General features: G+C 52.6%; 1 protein-coding gene across 1 annotated transcript; it reads right to left on the bottom strand.

The window, feature by feature from the left end:
- Positions 1–10,310: 10,310 nt before the first annotated feature.
- Positions 10,311–13,116, bottom strand: GLT6D1 (glycosyltransferase 6 domain containing 1). The gene is made up of 3 exons (XM_042245293.1): positions 12,986–13,116; positions 11,653–11,790; positions 10,311–10,980 (listed from the first exon to the last, which is right to left on the bottom strand). The coding sequence occupies exons 1-3, from the start codon at positions 13,114–13,116 to the stop codon at positions 10,311–10,313; spliced, it is 939 nt and encodes a 312-aa protein (XP_042101227.1).
- Positions 13,117–15,649: the final 2,533 nt, after the last annotated feature.

The raw sequence follows: 15,649 nt of genomic DNA, 5'->3' as shown, positions 1-15,649 counted from the left end.
GCTCTCCCTTCTGAGTCTTTGCTGGACGACGGGCAGGGGGTGGAGAAGTGGTGGGGAGGGAGTCTGGCTCAGAGGATGACAGCGGGGCTGGGATCCAGGGCGTCTGCATCACAGTCTTGTGACAACTGGGGGCCCACACACATCACTGCGGCTCTTTGAAACTTTCAGGAACCAGGGAGGGACTCGGCAGAGACATCTGCCAGTTCACTTGGAGTGTTCAGTCAACACCCAAACTCGACAAAGGACAGAAAGTGGAAAATGGCTGTCTCTTAGTCTAATAAATATTGATATGAAAACTCAAGTTGCTCATGGATCAAATTATGCCCTTTTATGAATCCAGCCACTACTGTCGGTATCAAACTTCATGTACCCAAAACGCACTGATCTTTTCTGTGCTAAAATGAAATAAAGAGATTTCCCCAAGATAGAGGAGCTGGGCAAAAGAGGTCACAGTTGGAAGGAGACTTGTTCTGCACACACAGCAAGGAGATCCAACCAGTTCATCCTAAAGGAGATCAGTCCTGGGTGTTCATTGGAGGGACTGATGTTGAAGCTGAAACTCCAATGCTTTGGCCACCTGATGTGAAGAGCTGACTCATTTGAAAAGACCCTGATGCTGGGAAAGATTGAGGGCAGGAGGAGAAGGGGACGACAGAGGATGAGATGGTTGGATGGCATCACCAACACAATGGACATGGGTTTGGGTGGACTCCAGGAGTTGGTGATGGACAGGGAGGCCTGGCGTGCTGCGGTTTATGGGGTCACAAAGACTGAGTGACTGAACTGAGCTGAACTGAATGGAAATGAGGTATACAGCAAAGTGGGGATTTTTTAGATAATAAGAATATACACATAACATAGTGTATACTCATATTTTTATGCATACCTGAATGCTCAGTCACTCAGTCGTATCTGACTCTGTGACCTATGGACCGTAGCCTTCCAGGTTTCTTCTGTCCACAGAATTCTCCAGGCAAGAATACTGGAGTGGGTAGCCATTTCCTCCTCCAGGGGATCCCATCTCCTGCATTGGAAGGTGGATTCTTTACCACTGTGCCACCAGGGAAGCCCGTGTTACTGTCTATGTCCCACTTAATTACCAAAGCTGCTCCAAGAAAAAGCCCCTATGCCTCTGAGCTTCCCGGCCTGCAGAGGGTGGTGGGGGTAGACTGTGACCTGGGAACACCCTCCCGCTTCAGGACTCCCGGGCCACGTGACCCACACTCCTGCAGACAGCCGGGTAGCTCTGCTCTTCAAGGCTCATTATCTTTAAAAAAAACTGAGGTCTATTTTGTGACTTCGCTGCCGTAACTTCTGAACATCCAGTGCGATGGACAGCCTCCTCCCCAGGCCTCAGGGGCTTCAGGGAGCCAGCCTTCACCTACGAGTCACCAGACACTCGGGGGTGGCCCCGCCTTCAGGGTGCTCACAGTCTTCCCATCGTCCTGATCAAAGAGCAAGACCAATGACTTCTTAGGAGCAAGCAGACACCCACAGGACACTGAGGTTCACCAGACTGAGCTGTCCTTTTGAACCTAAAGACACACAGCTCTCGAAGGTTTTCTCTTTAATCTGGATTTAAGGCCTACTTGCCCCTCAAGAGGGAAGACAGTCCTGCATGTCCCCAGGACAGCCACTCGGTGGCATCCGAGGCCACTTAGTATTATCTGACCGCACCCTGGAATTAATCGGTCCAAACTGGACAAAAACCTTGGTGGGAAGTTTCATCCCAGAGGCTCAACCATCCTGCTTTGACCACCCTGCATCTTTTTTTCTTTTATGTGTATGCATGTATATATATATATATATTTTTTTTTTTTTTCATTTTTTGGTTGTGCTGGCTGTTCGTTGCAGTTCGGTGCGCAGGCTTTCTCTCTAGTTTCTCTCTAGTCTTCTCTTATCACAGAGCAGTCTCTAGAATGCATGAACTCAATAGCTGTGTCGTGCAAGCTTAGATGTGGGATCTTTGTTCCCTGAGCAGGGATCAAACCCACATGCCCTAGACTGGAAGGCAGATTCTTAACTACTGGACCACCAGGGAAATCCCCTATCTGCCGGCAGCTTAACCTAGCAAACTGCAAATGTAGGAAGACCCAGAGCATCTGTAACTGTCACAGGTGAATCGGGTTAGCATCCTCCGTCAGTCACCTGCAGTGGGGCAAGCCTGCTCTCCAGGACATGCCACCCCCACGTTAACCAGATGCGTCAGCTATAGCCCTTTCTGGCTTAGCCTCTGATGCCTTAGCCTCGTGACTGTCTGGGTCTGCTAAGGCTGGGCAAACACAGTGACCGCCACCTGTGAGCCATGTGGGTGGGGTGCCCAGCTCAGAATCTCATGGGTGCCTCTGACTTGCATGAGCAGGGACAGATTGAGGAGGGAGGAGGGGGAGGGAGGAAGGAAGGGAGGGGGTCTGGGGAGCACCTCTGCCCATCCACGCCTGGATGAAAGCCCCTACTCCCCCTACTTTCCAGATCTAGCTGTTTCCAGCCTGGGGCCCCTCCCTTTGGCCTTCAGAGAGGCCATTCTTTAGCGATGTATTCACTGTTTCAGCAGAGTTCTTTAAATTTTCAGCTTGTACACCTTTTTCAGAAAGGATTTAAGTCTTGGGTGTTGCTTCCTATTAAAGAGCGCAGCAGATTCACTGGCTGAGCTCGATCCACGGCCGTGCTCATAGGGGAAGGTCTGAGCACTTGGCCCTGAGACTGGACCCCAAGAGCCAAGACTGGGGGCTCCAGATGCCACGTGGCCAGGGAGCCTCACCTGCCCTGTGCCCACACCCCTGCAGGTGGGAGGTCACTGTCTGACCAACCAGCTGGCCGCCAGCCATGCACACCTTCTCTCCCCAGCTGACCCCCAAGACTCGCTCTCACTCTCCACACCATCTGCACCCGAGACGAGGACATGGAGCTCGTCTTGCCCTGGACGTGAGCGTGTTCCCTGCGGCTCTCGGGGCCTCCCAAGGGACAGGCCAGAGGTCAGAAGCAGAGGGACACATGGTTCAAAGTCAAAGGCTGAACTTCAGAACCTCCGAGGCTTTATGAGTAGGGGCCAGCGGGAAACGCACACACAGCCCGCTCCTGCAGGACGGCCACGACCCCCACCCCGGCCCCATGCCCCTGCGGCCAGGGAGCCCTGGGAGGGGCTGGAAACAGTGAGTCAGCTGGGAAGACCGATCTCGGGGGCCAGGATCTGTGCTGAACGCAAGGATGTACTGCGGATGACAGTCACAGCCATAGACACCATGCGGCCGCCCTGCAGTCCCCGAGTCTGTCGGCACACGGCCCCTCCCCCCCATAAGAAACTGAAGCCCCCCTGGGTAGGGGGCCACAAAGCGGGCAGACTAAGGTCAGCTCAAAGCCCAGGTGACCGGGCACAGCAAGGCCCCAGCCCCCACCCTGAGACCTGGAACTGCCAGCCAAGGACGGAGTGGGGGCCAAAGCCCCTCCCGCCCCATGCCAGCACCCCCTGGGCCAGCCCCCTTCTCTGGCTGGGAGACCTCCAAAGCCCAGGGGTCCGAGAACCTGGGGGATGCAGGAACCCCAGAACCGAGGCCAGCACCATGCCAGGAGGGTGACTCCAGGTAAGGTCTCTTGTCTTTCCCAGAGGAGAGGGGGTGAGCAAAGGACGGAAGGTCACCAGGTCCTGCAGGGAGGCGGGGTGGGGAGCAGGGGCCGCCATGCCCACGGCTGGCCCTAGGGGCAGGAAGAGACGTCCTCAGGGTGGCGTCTCGCAGTCCTCGGGGCAGGGTCAAAGGAGCGAGCCGGCTGGGCACCTGCTGAGGGTCCCCGCAGTCCAGGGAGGCGGCCCTGGGCTCCTATGCTCCGTCAGCCCCCACTACAGCAGCCTCATCGCCTACGGCCGTGGCCAGGATGCAGCGGGACCACCAGCCTGGGGGCGCTCCAGGGTAGGTGCCGGCTGCCCCGGGTGGGGGCTGAAGGGCAACATCTTGCAGCCCGCTGCCCTGCGCAGGACAAGGCAGCCGCACATGGACGCCGTGGAGTCACGTCGGGCTTAGAAGGTGGAAGCGCCTCGGAGGGAAGACGGGACCCTGGGGACGGAGCAGGGTGTGGGCTGTGCTGGGCAGGGGCCAGGCTGAGCCGAAGACTGGCCAGGTCGGGGGGACCCTCCGGGGTCCTCACCAGAGGGGCCCAGGCCTGATGTAACCTTCCAAGGAGGCCTGATGCACTCCGGGGTGGGCTGGCGGGGCCTGCCCCGACAGACTCTTTGCCGGGTGTACGGAGAGAAGGCCTGTTTTAGAGGCAACGCTCAGGCAAGGGGACAGGGCCGCGGCCATGCAGCCACCTCAGGGCCTGGCAGGGAGCTGAGAGGACTCTCATCTGAGAAAAGCCCCCAGTTCCCCACCTCCAAGCGCTGGCCCCTCTGAATTCAGCCAGCACAATGCCAGGGACCTCGAGTGGCCGGGGCAGTATCTTGAATACATCTCCGGGTTTTAGCTCCAGGAAGCCCCCGCCTTCAACCTGGACGGTGAGTGCTGCCCTCCAGCCACCTCCCCTGCACTCCCAAGAGCAGGGACAGGAGGAAGTGGGGGTCCTATCCCACTAGCAGAACCAGAACAGCTGGAAACATAGCCTGCCTCTACTGGGCACCGATACAAATCTCTTATCTGCCAGACCTCACGAAGGCCCTGAAACATGGTGGGTGGGCAGACATCCATGTCCATCCTGCAGGTTGGGACTCCGAGGCTCAGAGAGGTTCAGAAACAAGGCCAAGGTCACACAGTGGGGGGAGGAGTGGGAGACAGCCTCTCCCCTGCACCCCTCCCCTGCACATCACTTAGTCAGTCAACAAGGAGGAGGGCCAGCCCCACTTTGGGAGCTCAGGATGCAGGTAGAACAAGACAGACATTCCTCCGCCCTTGTGCGGGTTACCCGCAGCCACTGAGGCTCTGTCTCTAATTTATTGGAGACAAGGCTGCAGGGAAGGGGGACCCCAGAGCAGGGGAGCTCGGCCAGGGAGGCTGCCTGGAGGAGGGAGCGTGTAGGCGCAGGTGGAAGGGGAGGGAGAGCCAAGCAGTAGGTGGGGTCATGGGGTCTTGTGGGTCATCTCGGGGCAGGGGGCCGTGGCCAGACCTGGTGCTGGACACCAGAAGACAAGGTGGTCGCGGTGGCTGTGTGCCCTGTGCATGATTGATGGGTGGTCTTCAGAACGAATGGACGGAGGCCGTAGCGTCTGACCTCGTTCTCGACCCTCCACAGCCCTGTGTTCCCCACAGGAAGCCTAGCTCGGCCCCCACACCCCAGATCTTCCTGTTGGGCCCCTCCTGCCCACTGTCCTCGCCCCCCTCCCCTCCCCGACACCCGGGCTGGCCGAAGGGCTTTCTGAACCCCTCTGCCCCCCCAGGAACCCCCCCGACCTCGAGCCCACCCCTCCCTTGCCGTGGGCCACCAGGTCCTGCCAACCAACAGCTCAGAAGCCGCAGCCTCTCCCAGCCTGGCCCACAGGCTTAAAAACACTCTGGGTGTTGGGAGGGGCGGCAGGCAGCCCCCAAGTCCCCACCGAAGTGGACACAGTGTTGCTGTCTGGCGAATGGAGCCACCATCTGGTCCTTCAAGTGACCCTGGGCAGGGCAGGGCTGGCACTGGCCATCCGGCCTGCAATTCTGTTGGGCTCCAGTCTGCAGGAGCCTGCGCCCTCATCCTTGCCCAGCCCAGAGGGGTGCTGAGTGACCACAGTAGCAGCCCAGGCTCCCAGAAGAGTCAGGAGAACCCAGGCCCGTGCACCTGCTGGAGAAGGGAGCCGAGACCACCTCGCCCTCCCCTCTCCAAGCACTCGGACAGAATGTCCCTCCTCACCCCAGGTGAGCCAGTGGCCACCTGCCTGCAAGGTCGGCTCCTAGGAAACGGGGTCAGGGCCTCTGCACTAACCGCCTGGAAATGCCAGAGGCGGGCGTGACCTCAGACACGCCCTCGGCAGCAGCAAGGCCTCCCAGGAGGCCACACCTCAGAAGGCTGGCTTCCACCACAGTCACTGCGCTTCGACGACACCATGGCAGGGACTCCACCGGCCACTTGTGCAGACCCAACCTGCCTTTCATGTAAGGGGTGGGGTGGTGAACAAGTGCTCAGAGCGTGGTAGCTTTCTTGTGGATCAGCAACCCAGGAAGAAAAAGACAGGCAGCCCGTTAAAATCATGTTAAAAAAATTCTCACGCTGGGACATGGAGAAAAATGACCTGAATAAATGCAAGCATGATATTCTTGCAAAGTCTTCAATGTCATAAATATTTAATAAGTTTAAGCTAACCTATACAGTTCAAGCAATTTAATCAATATTTCAGTAGGATATTTCCCTCGAATTGTATACCTGAATCTAAAAGCCACGTGAAGGAATAAACGTTTTGAAATATTTTAGATAGAAGAGTAGTGCGAGTTGGCCTGCCATTCTATCATAACCAATCGGAAACTAAACTGGCTGAAAATGCCTGGCTTCAGCTGGGAGACAGGAAGAAGGATCAGTGAAACTGGATATAAAGTCAACAAATGAACACAAGTCAGTACAGTAACTTAATATGTTATACAAATGGCCCGTCTTAAAAAGTATTATTTGTTCAACAAGTGTGTGTGTGTGTGTGTGTGCGCGCGTGCGTGCGTGCACACGCTTGACTCCGTCACTCAGTGGTGTCTGACTCTTTGCCATCCCATGGACCTCGGTAGCCCGCCAGGCGCCTCTGGGATTTTCCAGGCAAAAATACTGGAGCACGTTGCCACTTCCTACTCCAGGAGATCTTCCTGACCCAGGGATCCAACCCTCACCTCCTGCTTCTCCTACATCGGCAGGCAGACTCCATTCAACAAGAAGTGTGCGAGAAATGACCAAGAGATCTTGAGGGGAAAAAAATAAGGTTATATATCTAACTCTGCACATTATCTTAAAATTAATTCTGAATGAAAAGAAATCTTGAAAGCTCTATATTTATCTATAACTAAGGAATGAGATACCTACCCTATGGATACAAATATCAATATAATTATGAAAACAAAGTTTGGAACCCCAAAAGCACCATCGACAAAACTGAAACAGGAATGACAACTTGAAACGAGTATTTTCAGCACATTTGACAAGGGTTTACATCACACTGCAAACTCTCTGAAAGCGGAAAAGGAACACGGTGTTAGAAAGATGAGCCAGATAGAAATCGGTCATTTGTACACGCATGAATCACATGACTGAGTCACCTCGATCGTGTCCAACTCTTTGAGACCCCATGGATTCCAGCCGTCCAGGCTCCTCTGTCCACAGGATTCTCCAGGTAAGAATACTAGAGTGGGCTGCCATTTCCTCCTCCAGGTCAAATGGCTCATAACTATAGTTTAAAATGAGGTTTGATAGTGGTCCCTAGTGGTCCAGTGGCTAAGGCACCAAGCTTCCTGCAGAGGGATTGGGCTCGATCCCTGGTTGAGGAAATGAGACCCCCAATATGCCTTGAGGTATGACCCCCAAAAAATTTTTTTTAATTTTTAAAATAAAGCAAGTATAGCTTAAAAATTGAAAAAAAAAAAAAGGCTTTGATGTCCCAAGCAGTCCAAGAAAAAGATTCTATGTTTGCTTATCAAATTAGCAAAAATTTTTAAAAATTTAACTCAACAGCCACCATGTGGGGAAGCATACTTTTCTAGGAGGATGGAAATGGAAAATGTCATTTAGGGGTGACCTGTTTGCATGAGTCCTTCAAACAAGTTTGTTCTTGAACCTGGAAATTCTAGGCATTAAAAATCTTTCATTACCAAGGAATTTACAGTGCTTTCATATTGATCCCACAATATCTTTCAAGGTAGAAGTTTAGAACTCTTCTCAGTAAATCCCCTTCGGAGAAGGCAATGGCACCCCACTCCAGTACTCCTGCTTGGAAAATCCCATGGACGGAGGAGCCTGGTAGGCTGCAGTCCGTGGGGTGGCTAAGAGTCAGACATGACTGAGCAACGTCACTTTCAGTTTTCACTTTCCACTTTCATGCATTGGAGAAGGAAATGACAACCCACTCCAGTGTTCTTGCCTGGGGACTCCCAGGGACGGGGGAGCCTGATGGGCTGCCATCTATGGGGTCGCACAGAGTCAGACACGACTGAAGCGACTTAGCAGCAGCAGCAGCAGTAAACCCCTTAGCCTTCTCCATAAATTGTTAGGGGAAAAAATAGTTAGTTTTTGTCTGTTTGTTGGTTTCAGCCCAGTAGCTAAATCGCACCCTCCCCTCTCTAGGTATGACCTAGGAGAGCTGATAGTGATCTTTGTGAGGTAGGGCTTATGGCTAATGGAATATCATACTCTATTTTGAAATAATTTTATAGATTTTTTTTTCAAATCAAGAGCTGCTCTGTGATATAAGAAAGGATGATTCACTGAAAACGGCATCGTGATTTAGCCAAAGGCGACAACTGAGAGAGAGAAGTAGTAGGAGCTTGTTGTCATCATCGTTGTTGAGCTGCTAAGTCGTGTCCAAGTCTTTTCGAACCATGGACGGTAGCCTGCCAGGCTCCTCTGTCCGTGGGATTCTCCAGGCAAGAATGCTGGAGGGGGTTACCATGCTCTCCTTCAGGGGATCTTCCCCACCCAGGGATCGAACTTGCGTCTCCTGCACTGGCAGGCGGACTCTTTCCCGCTGCACCACCAGGAAGCCCTATAGGTTCCTCCTGACCCAGGGATCAAACCCGGGTCTCCTGCACTCCAGGCAGACGCTTTAACCTCTGAGCCACCAGGGAAGCCCATAGGATGAGCTACATCTTGACAAGTGTGTTCTTTAGGGAAACCTTCCTGATGAGTGGCGTCCGGGAGGGAGTGGTGGACATAACACGAGCAGGGACAGGGCTTCTCACTCCAGGGCTGAACGTCAGTGAGTGTGCTCTTCACGCCGCCTCTGGCTTCCTCTCCAGGAAGTGAGTGTCAGTCTTCTGACGGCTTTAGTGTTTCAATTGTGACAACTTTTGGATCGCGCACTGTATTACTTTGCCGCAGACCCGGGGCTTAAAGAACAGAAGAGCCCTTCTCGCAGCTCTGAGGGCTGGACGTCCGAGGTGGAGGAGGCCTCTCTCCAGGGCGTGTCCTCACTTCACCTTCCCTTTGTCCTGGGCACGTCAGTGCCCCAATCCCCTTCCAGTAGGGTCACTGGTCCTACTGGATGAGGACCCTCCCTGGGGACCTCATTTTGCCTCAATCATCTCTGTAAAGGCCTTTTCTCTGTATCGGTTGTGGTCTGAGGTCCTGGAGACTAGGACTCCATGTAAGAATTTAGGGGAGAACAATACTGGCCTTCACACTTAACGCAGCCTGCGTCCTCTCCCAGGAAAGACGGTTCATTAAGAAGAATGCCTGTGGGGACGCCTCTGGCCATCTGGAGGTCAAGACTCCGCACTTCCCATGCAGAAGGTCAGGTTTAATCCCTGGTTGGGAGCCTAAAATCCCACGTGCCTCGCAGTGCAGCCGAGAGAAGGAGGGGGAAGACAGCTGCCTCCTGTGATATAGGATTCTCCGGCCCTCACACAGCAGAACAAGCCTCTGCTGGCCACGCCAGCCCCCCTCCCCGCCACCCATGGGGGCTGGTTTCCCATCCTGAGCCTCATGGCGCTCCGAGCTGCCCACGTTGAGCCCTTGCGAACGTGCAAAGGGAGCTCCACAGAGTCGCATCTCCCCGCTGCCCTGCAGCTCCCCGAGGACTTGGGCCGGTGGTGCCCTCCCTGCACCTGGCAGACATCTGCCTCCACCCCTGCGCTCAGCCCCTGGCTTCTCAAAAATAAGTAAAATGCCGAGAGATTTCAGAAATGAATTTGACACTTCTCTGTGTGAACATAAAAGAAAGACATGTATTTGGTAGGAAGTCTCTAGTTCATGCATGTCCAGTCACAAGCTAGGTAGGGTGAGATGGTTCCAGGTGTTTAAACACAGAAATGTGCCTCCCCAGCCTGAGACGCAACCCCCCTGATGGACTCCCGAGCCACGAATGTTTCATTTTCTCCTCCACACGTTGTCCTTTGCCCTTCTGTGTCCATGTATATATATATATAAATTTTTTTTTTCTGAACTAGAGCTTTTCTCCATTAAGAAGAATTCATTTTATGCATCCAATTATGTCCAGGTCATCTACAACGTATAGATACTAACATTACCATGTGTTAAACATTCAATAAACAACCTTTTATTCTTTATCCCGAAGTGGCCAAATTGGATGGCTCAAAACGACAGGGAGGAAAATGCCCTGTGGGTGAGTATAAACGTCTGTATCTCTCAAACCTGGGACGTATGAAGAGACCCCACCTTCCGGGGGAACCACTGCTGGCAGGGCCTGTGGTCCCAGGGAGTCAGCGTCTCCTTTCGGACTGCTGGGCCACCTTGACGTACTGCACCTGGGGCGGCGGGTAGAAGCTGGCGTCCCAGTTGTACTCTGGGGATAAGAGCTTGGTGGGCTTCCGGAGAAAAAAGTATTTGTTGAGGTGTTTCTCGTAGGTGCTGTTCAACCTGAATCTGAGGTCGTGGATGATGCCGTTCAGGTACTCCTCCACGAGGTTCAGGAGCTCCAGGGGAGTGCCGCCCACGAATGCACCATCATAGTAGAAATCGCCCTGGCCAAACGGGATGCAAGCTGCCGACTTGGGCCTCCTCTCGTAGGGGAAGCTCGCACGGTCCTTGAAGTACCACCAGGCATGGAGCTGAGCCACCAGCTCGCCCAGGACCTCCAGGCCCACGTTGTTCTGGAAGATCTGGGTGACGGTCATGCTGAAAAGGAAGTCGACCTCGTCCTGGATGTCCCAGATGATGTGCTTGGCCAAGCTCTTCATGCGCACGAGGTCGACGTTGTCCTGCCAGCTGTCCTCGGTGACGATGAACACTTTGAACTGTCGGAGGGGCCCCCACTTGATCTGGGGCAGCTTGACAAAGGTGTCCACCATAATGTAGAAAATCACTCGGTAGCCATTCAGGAAGTACTTATTCGCCGAGTGCAAGAACAGCTCCAGGTACTGATCTGCAAGCCTGAGAAACACACAGCACAGAGGAGGACGTTCGCCTCCCTAAACGTTTTTGGAAGGGCATCACCAAACACTATCCACATGGGAGGCGTCAAGTCGACGCTGCAGAATTCCCAGGGAGGAGGGCAGGAGGTCGGGTCTGCATTTCAGCTGCAGTGGTTACGAAAGAGGGAGGTAGTGGGCTGGGGAGTCTGAGAAAAGCCTCTGAAGTTTTGGAACGACTGTTGGAAAAAGAGTGTGAGAGCTAACTGGATATTAATGGAAAGACAGCCAAGTGCTATTAATGATCCAGCTAAGGGAGGAGGAGGACTTCACAGGGGGCTCCCGCGGTAAAGAATCTGCCTGCAATGCGGGAGACTCAGGTTCGATCCCTAGTCGGGAAGATTTCCCAGAGAAGGAAATGGCAACCCACTCCAGTATTCTTGCCTGGGAAATCCTATGCACACAGGAGCCGGGCAGGCTACAGTCCACGGGGTTGCAAAGACTCAGGCGGGACTTGGTGACTGAACAAGAATAACAACAAGGAAGGAGAGAAAAACAATGTCCTGTTTTGCACAGGCCGTCCACAAACAGTGGCTACAGAGGCCGGTGAGCGGCCCTTTGGAGGCGGGAGGTCCATGGACAGTGGTGTGCGTTTTTCCGAAATAAAGTGTGGCACAGGCTTGGCGACCCCTACCTGCCAGAAACGAAGACGGCCAAGCCCGTTGTGAGATTCTGCTTTCTGTAGTGTTTTTCCAGCGCCTTTCTGCTGAAAGTGCCTTCCCAGACAACGGGAGCAAGCCAGCTCGTGGTCGTGATCACATCGGGGCGTTCTCTGTTGAACAAAACAGAAACCGGTGGAACAGGTACCTTCAAATGACAGCAGCAGAGGCTGCACCAGTGATAACGGGGAATGCTTATCGAGTCCCTGTTTGGGTGCCGGACACCTTTTTGGGTGCTCCTGTGGTCTGGGCCATGAGCATGTTATAGAAAAAAATTTTTCAATTCTTAAAGAGGCATAATGTAAACAAAAATTTAAATATCTGCCCTGTTTGACTTAATGACTTTTTTGGGAATTTACCCCACCGATGAACACAGATGAACTCAGATGAACAATGTCAGAATGTATATTAATATATACAAAGTTAGTCACTGGAGTGTTCCTGGCAAGAGCCACAGCTAAACAATATAAAACCAAGAGGGAATTGGCTAATAGATAATGACAGGTAATCAGGAAGCAAGATAGCCCAGAATCAGAACAGGGGATAGGACTCTTCCCCAAGAGCTGAGGCCAAAATCAGGAGAAGCCGTTCATAGAATTTTCAATAAATCAGGAAGCTTCCAACAAGCGGAGCAGGTCAGCATGAACTCCAGCGACTGGGAACCACCCAGGATGGCTGTAATTTGGTGATTAGGGAAAAAGAAAAAACCTAATTACTGCAGATTGAGTTCCTGTGTGTCTTTGTCTGTGTGCACGTGTGCAAGTGTGTGTGCCTGTGCCGTGCATGTGTGCATGGGTGTGTGTGTATGCGTTCACATGCAGACATTTTCATCTTTACCTGGGGCTGAACCAGTCTGAGAGCTGAAGCTCTTCTTGATTTTTCCTGGATGTGAAGGGAAAACCAAGTTATTATGAGTCAAGCATTCAGTCAACAATTATCTGCAGAGCCCTTGCAGTGTGGCAGGTGCTGTTAGGCGCTGGTCCAACAGCAGTGGACCCACAGCCCTGGCCCCCACCCCCCCCCCCCAGGGCATCTGGGGCAGAGGGATGGCTCTAAAGAAGCCCCAGGGGTCGGTGCCAAGGGGAGTCACAGAGCTTGGAGTGCAGTGCTGAAGGCGGCACGTCCAGCCCCGATTCGGGACCAGGGACAGCCACCTGGGGAGGAGACATCTTCCTGGGTTTGGAAAGGAGAGATGTGCAGGGGAGGGTGGCCAGGGAGGAAGGCAGGGAGGAGCGTGTGGTTGGGGAAAGGAGGGAGGAAAATCAGCAGCAGGTCAGAGCTGTGTCCAGACAAAAGGCAGTCCCTCACCCACTGTCTACTGGAGGCGCCCTCCCCCCCGTCTCCAGGTCTGCTGCCCGGTGAAGCAAGTGGTGCGGGACCAGACTCCGGCGTCCTGCCTCTTCCTGGATCAGCGTCAGAGCGCTTGCACCTATACCCATGGTACACAGAAGCTAATGCACTGAGAGAGGGCAGAAGAGAGTCGCTCAGTCGTGTCCAGTTCTTGCAGCCCCATGGACTATAGCAGGCAGGCTCCCCTGTCCATCACCAACACCCAGAGCTTGCTCAAACTCATGTCCATCAGATCGGTGATGCCATCCAATCATCTCATCCTCTGTCGTCCCCTTCTCCTCCTGTCTTTAATCTTTCCCAGCATCTGGGTCTTTTCCAGTGAGTCAGCTCTTCACATCAGGTGGCCAAAATATTGGAGCTTCAGCTTCAGCATCAGTCCTTCCAGTGACTATTCAGGGTTGATTTCCTTTAGGATGGACTGGTTGGATCTCCTTGCAGTCCAAGGGACTCTCAAGAGTCTTCTCCAGCACCACAGTTAGAAGATATCAATTCTTCGACACTAAGCCCTCTTTGAGGACTTCCCTGGTGGCTCAGATGGTAAAGCGTCTGTCTACAGTGTGGGAGACCCGGGTTCAATCCCTGGGTCAGGAAGATCTCCTGGAGAAGGAAATGGCAACCCATTCCAGTATTCTTGCCTGGAAAATCCCATGGGCGGAGGAGCCTGGTAGGCTACAGTCCATGGGGTTGCAAAGAGTCGGGCACGACTGAACGACTTCACGTTCACGAAGCCTTCTTTGGCTTCCCAGTTAGCACTAGTGGTAAACAACCCACCTGCCAGTTCAAAAGACAGAAGAGATGCAGGTTTGATCCCTGGATTTGGAAGATCCCCTGAAGAGCACGGCAACCCACTCCAGTATTCTTGCCTGGAGAATCCCATGGACAGAGGAGCCTGGTTTGCTACTGTCCACTGGGGTCACAAAGATTTGGACGCGACTGAAATGACTGAGCATGCAAAAGCCACCTTTATGGTCCAACTCTCACATCTGTACACACACGGCACACACAAGCTAGTTGACACGTAGGTGCGCATGCGTTCAAAACATTTCGGAGCCAAGAAGCAAAGAAATCCATAGCAGCTGATAGCAGTGGCCTCCAAGAAGGTCCATGTTCGGCTTCCTCTTCCTCCTGGTTCTTCCGTCATAGGAGCCTCCAGGTTCCTGCCCACTCTGCCCTCCAGTCTGTAGAATCTTCACACAGTGGCGATTCTTGCTGGCAGAGAAGCCTCTTCCCGAGGGGGTCTGCCTGGCAACGGCAGGACCGCCGTTCACTGTGAGCTTAAGAGAAGCAGCACATGTTTTTGTAACTATGTCCCACGTGTCGTGTAGGGAATCACGGCTAAAAATGGTTCACTATTAGAAATTTGAATGCAACGGAGCATTCTGTGTTTTTATTTGCTGAATTTGTCAGCCCTCCCAGTAAATGATTGATCCTTCAGATCAATGGGAAAAATCACTTATGTTTTAAATTTGAACACAGACCTGTTGCAAAATTTAAATGGCAAAATTATTTTAGAATTCAGATCCATTTATGTGCTCTCTTTTTAGCCATATGATGACCGAACACCTACTATGCGTCAGGCATCATTTTACAGTTGTGGCAACGGGACAAAATCCACACTGTGGACAGGTGTGCGTTCCTTTCTGCAGACGAGGGCCCATCACTATGGCTCCAAAGATGTGGTCTCGACACCCAGTCCGCTCTTGGAGGGAAAATGGCACCAAGAGACATATAAGGCGTGATACCAAAGCTGGGGTTAATTTTCTCTGCCTTGATTTTGCAGTATTAATTTAGTTTTCTTTACTTCCCTTCCTTTTATTCATTTTTATGTTGGAATAGAGTTGATTAACAATGTTCTGTTAGTTTCAGGCACACAGCAAGGTGATTCAACTAGACACATACCTGTATCTATTCTTTTTCAAATTCTTTTCCTTTGCGGATTATTACAGAATATTGAGCAGAATTCCCTGTGCTCTACAGTAGACCTTTGTTGGTTGCCTATTTTATATGTGTGCATGTCAGTTCCAGTCTCCCAATCTGTCCCTCCTCCCCGACCCTTCCTCCCTGCTGCTGCTGCTGCTGCTGCTAAGTTGCTTCAGTCATGTCCGACTCCTAGCGACCCCATGGACTGCAGACCACCAGGCTCCCCCGTCCATGGGATTTTCCAGGCAAGAGTACTGGACTGGGATGCCATTGCCTTCTCCTTCCTCCCTGGTAACCATAAATTTGTTTTCTAAGTCTGTGAATCTGTTTCCATTTTGCAAGTAAGTTCATTTTTTTTTTTTTAGATTCACCATATAAGCGACATCACATGATATTTGCCATTCTATATCTGACTTTCTTCATTCAGTATGATAATCCCCAGTTCCATCCATGTTGCTGCAAATGGCATTATTTTGTTTTCTTTTTCCCAGGTGAGTAATGTTCCTTTGGAGAAGGAAATGGCAACCCACTCCACTTTCCTGCCTGGAAAATCCCACGGACAGAGGAGCCTGGCGGGCTGCAGTCCAAAGTGTCACAAAGAGTCAGACAAGACTGAAAAGTAACCACACACGTAGTCTTCCTTTGTATACATGCACCGTACCTTCTCTATCCATTCATCTGTTGATGGACGTTGAGTCCCTG

Source organism: Ovis aries, chromosome 3, assembly GCF_016772045.2.
Source record: "Ovis aries strain OAR_USU_Benz2616 breed Rambouillet chromosome 3, ARS-UI_Ramb_v3.0, whole genome shotgun sequence".
In the NCBI taxonomy this organism is placed as follows: domain Eukaryota; kingdom Metazoa; phylum Chordata; class Mammalia; order Artiodactyla; family Bovidae; genus Ovis; species Ovis aries.
The sequence above is the reverse complement of the archived record's forward strand: the minus strand, read 5'-3'. Positions and strand labels throughout refer to the sequence as shown.

Coding starts and splice junctions, on each gene's coding strand:
- GLT6D1 (XM_042245293.1), bottom strand. CDS start 13,116: ATGGGTATAGGTGCAAGCGCTCTGACGCTGATCCAGGAAGAGGCAGGA. Junction 11,791..12,985: donor GCGCCTCCAGTAGACAGTGG/GTGAGGGACTGC, acceptor TTTGTTCAACAG/AGAACGCCCCGATGTGATCA. Junction 10,981..11,652: donor GCCGTCTTCGTTTCTGGCAG/GTAGGGGTCGCC, acceptor TGTGTTTCTCAG/GCTTGCAGATCAGTACCTGG.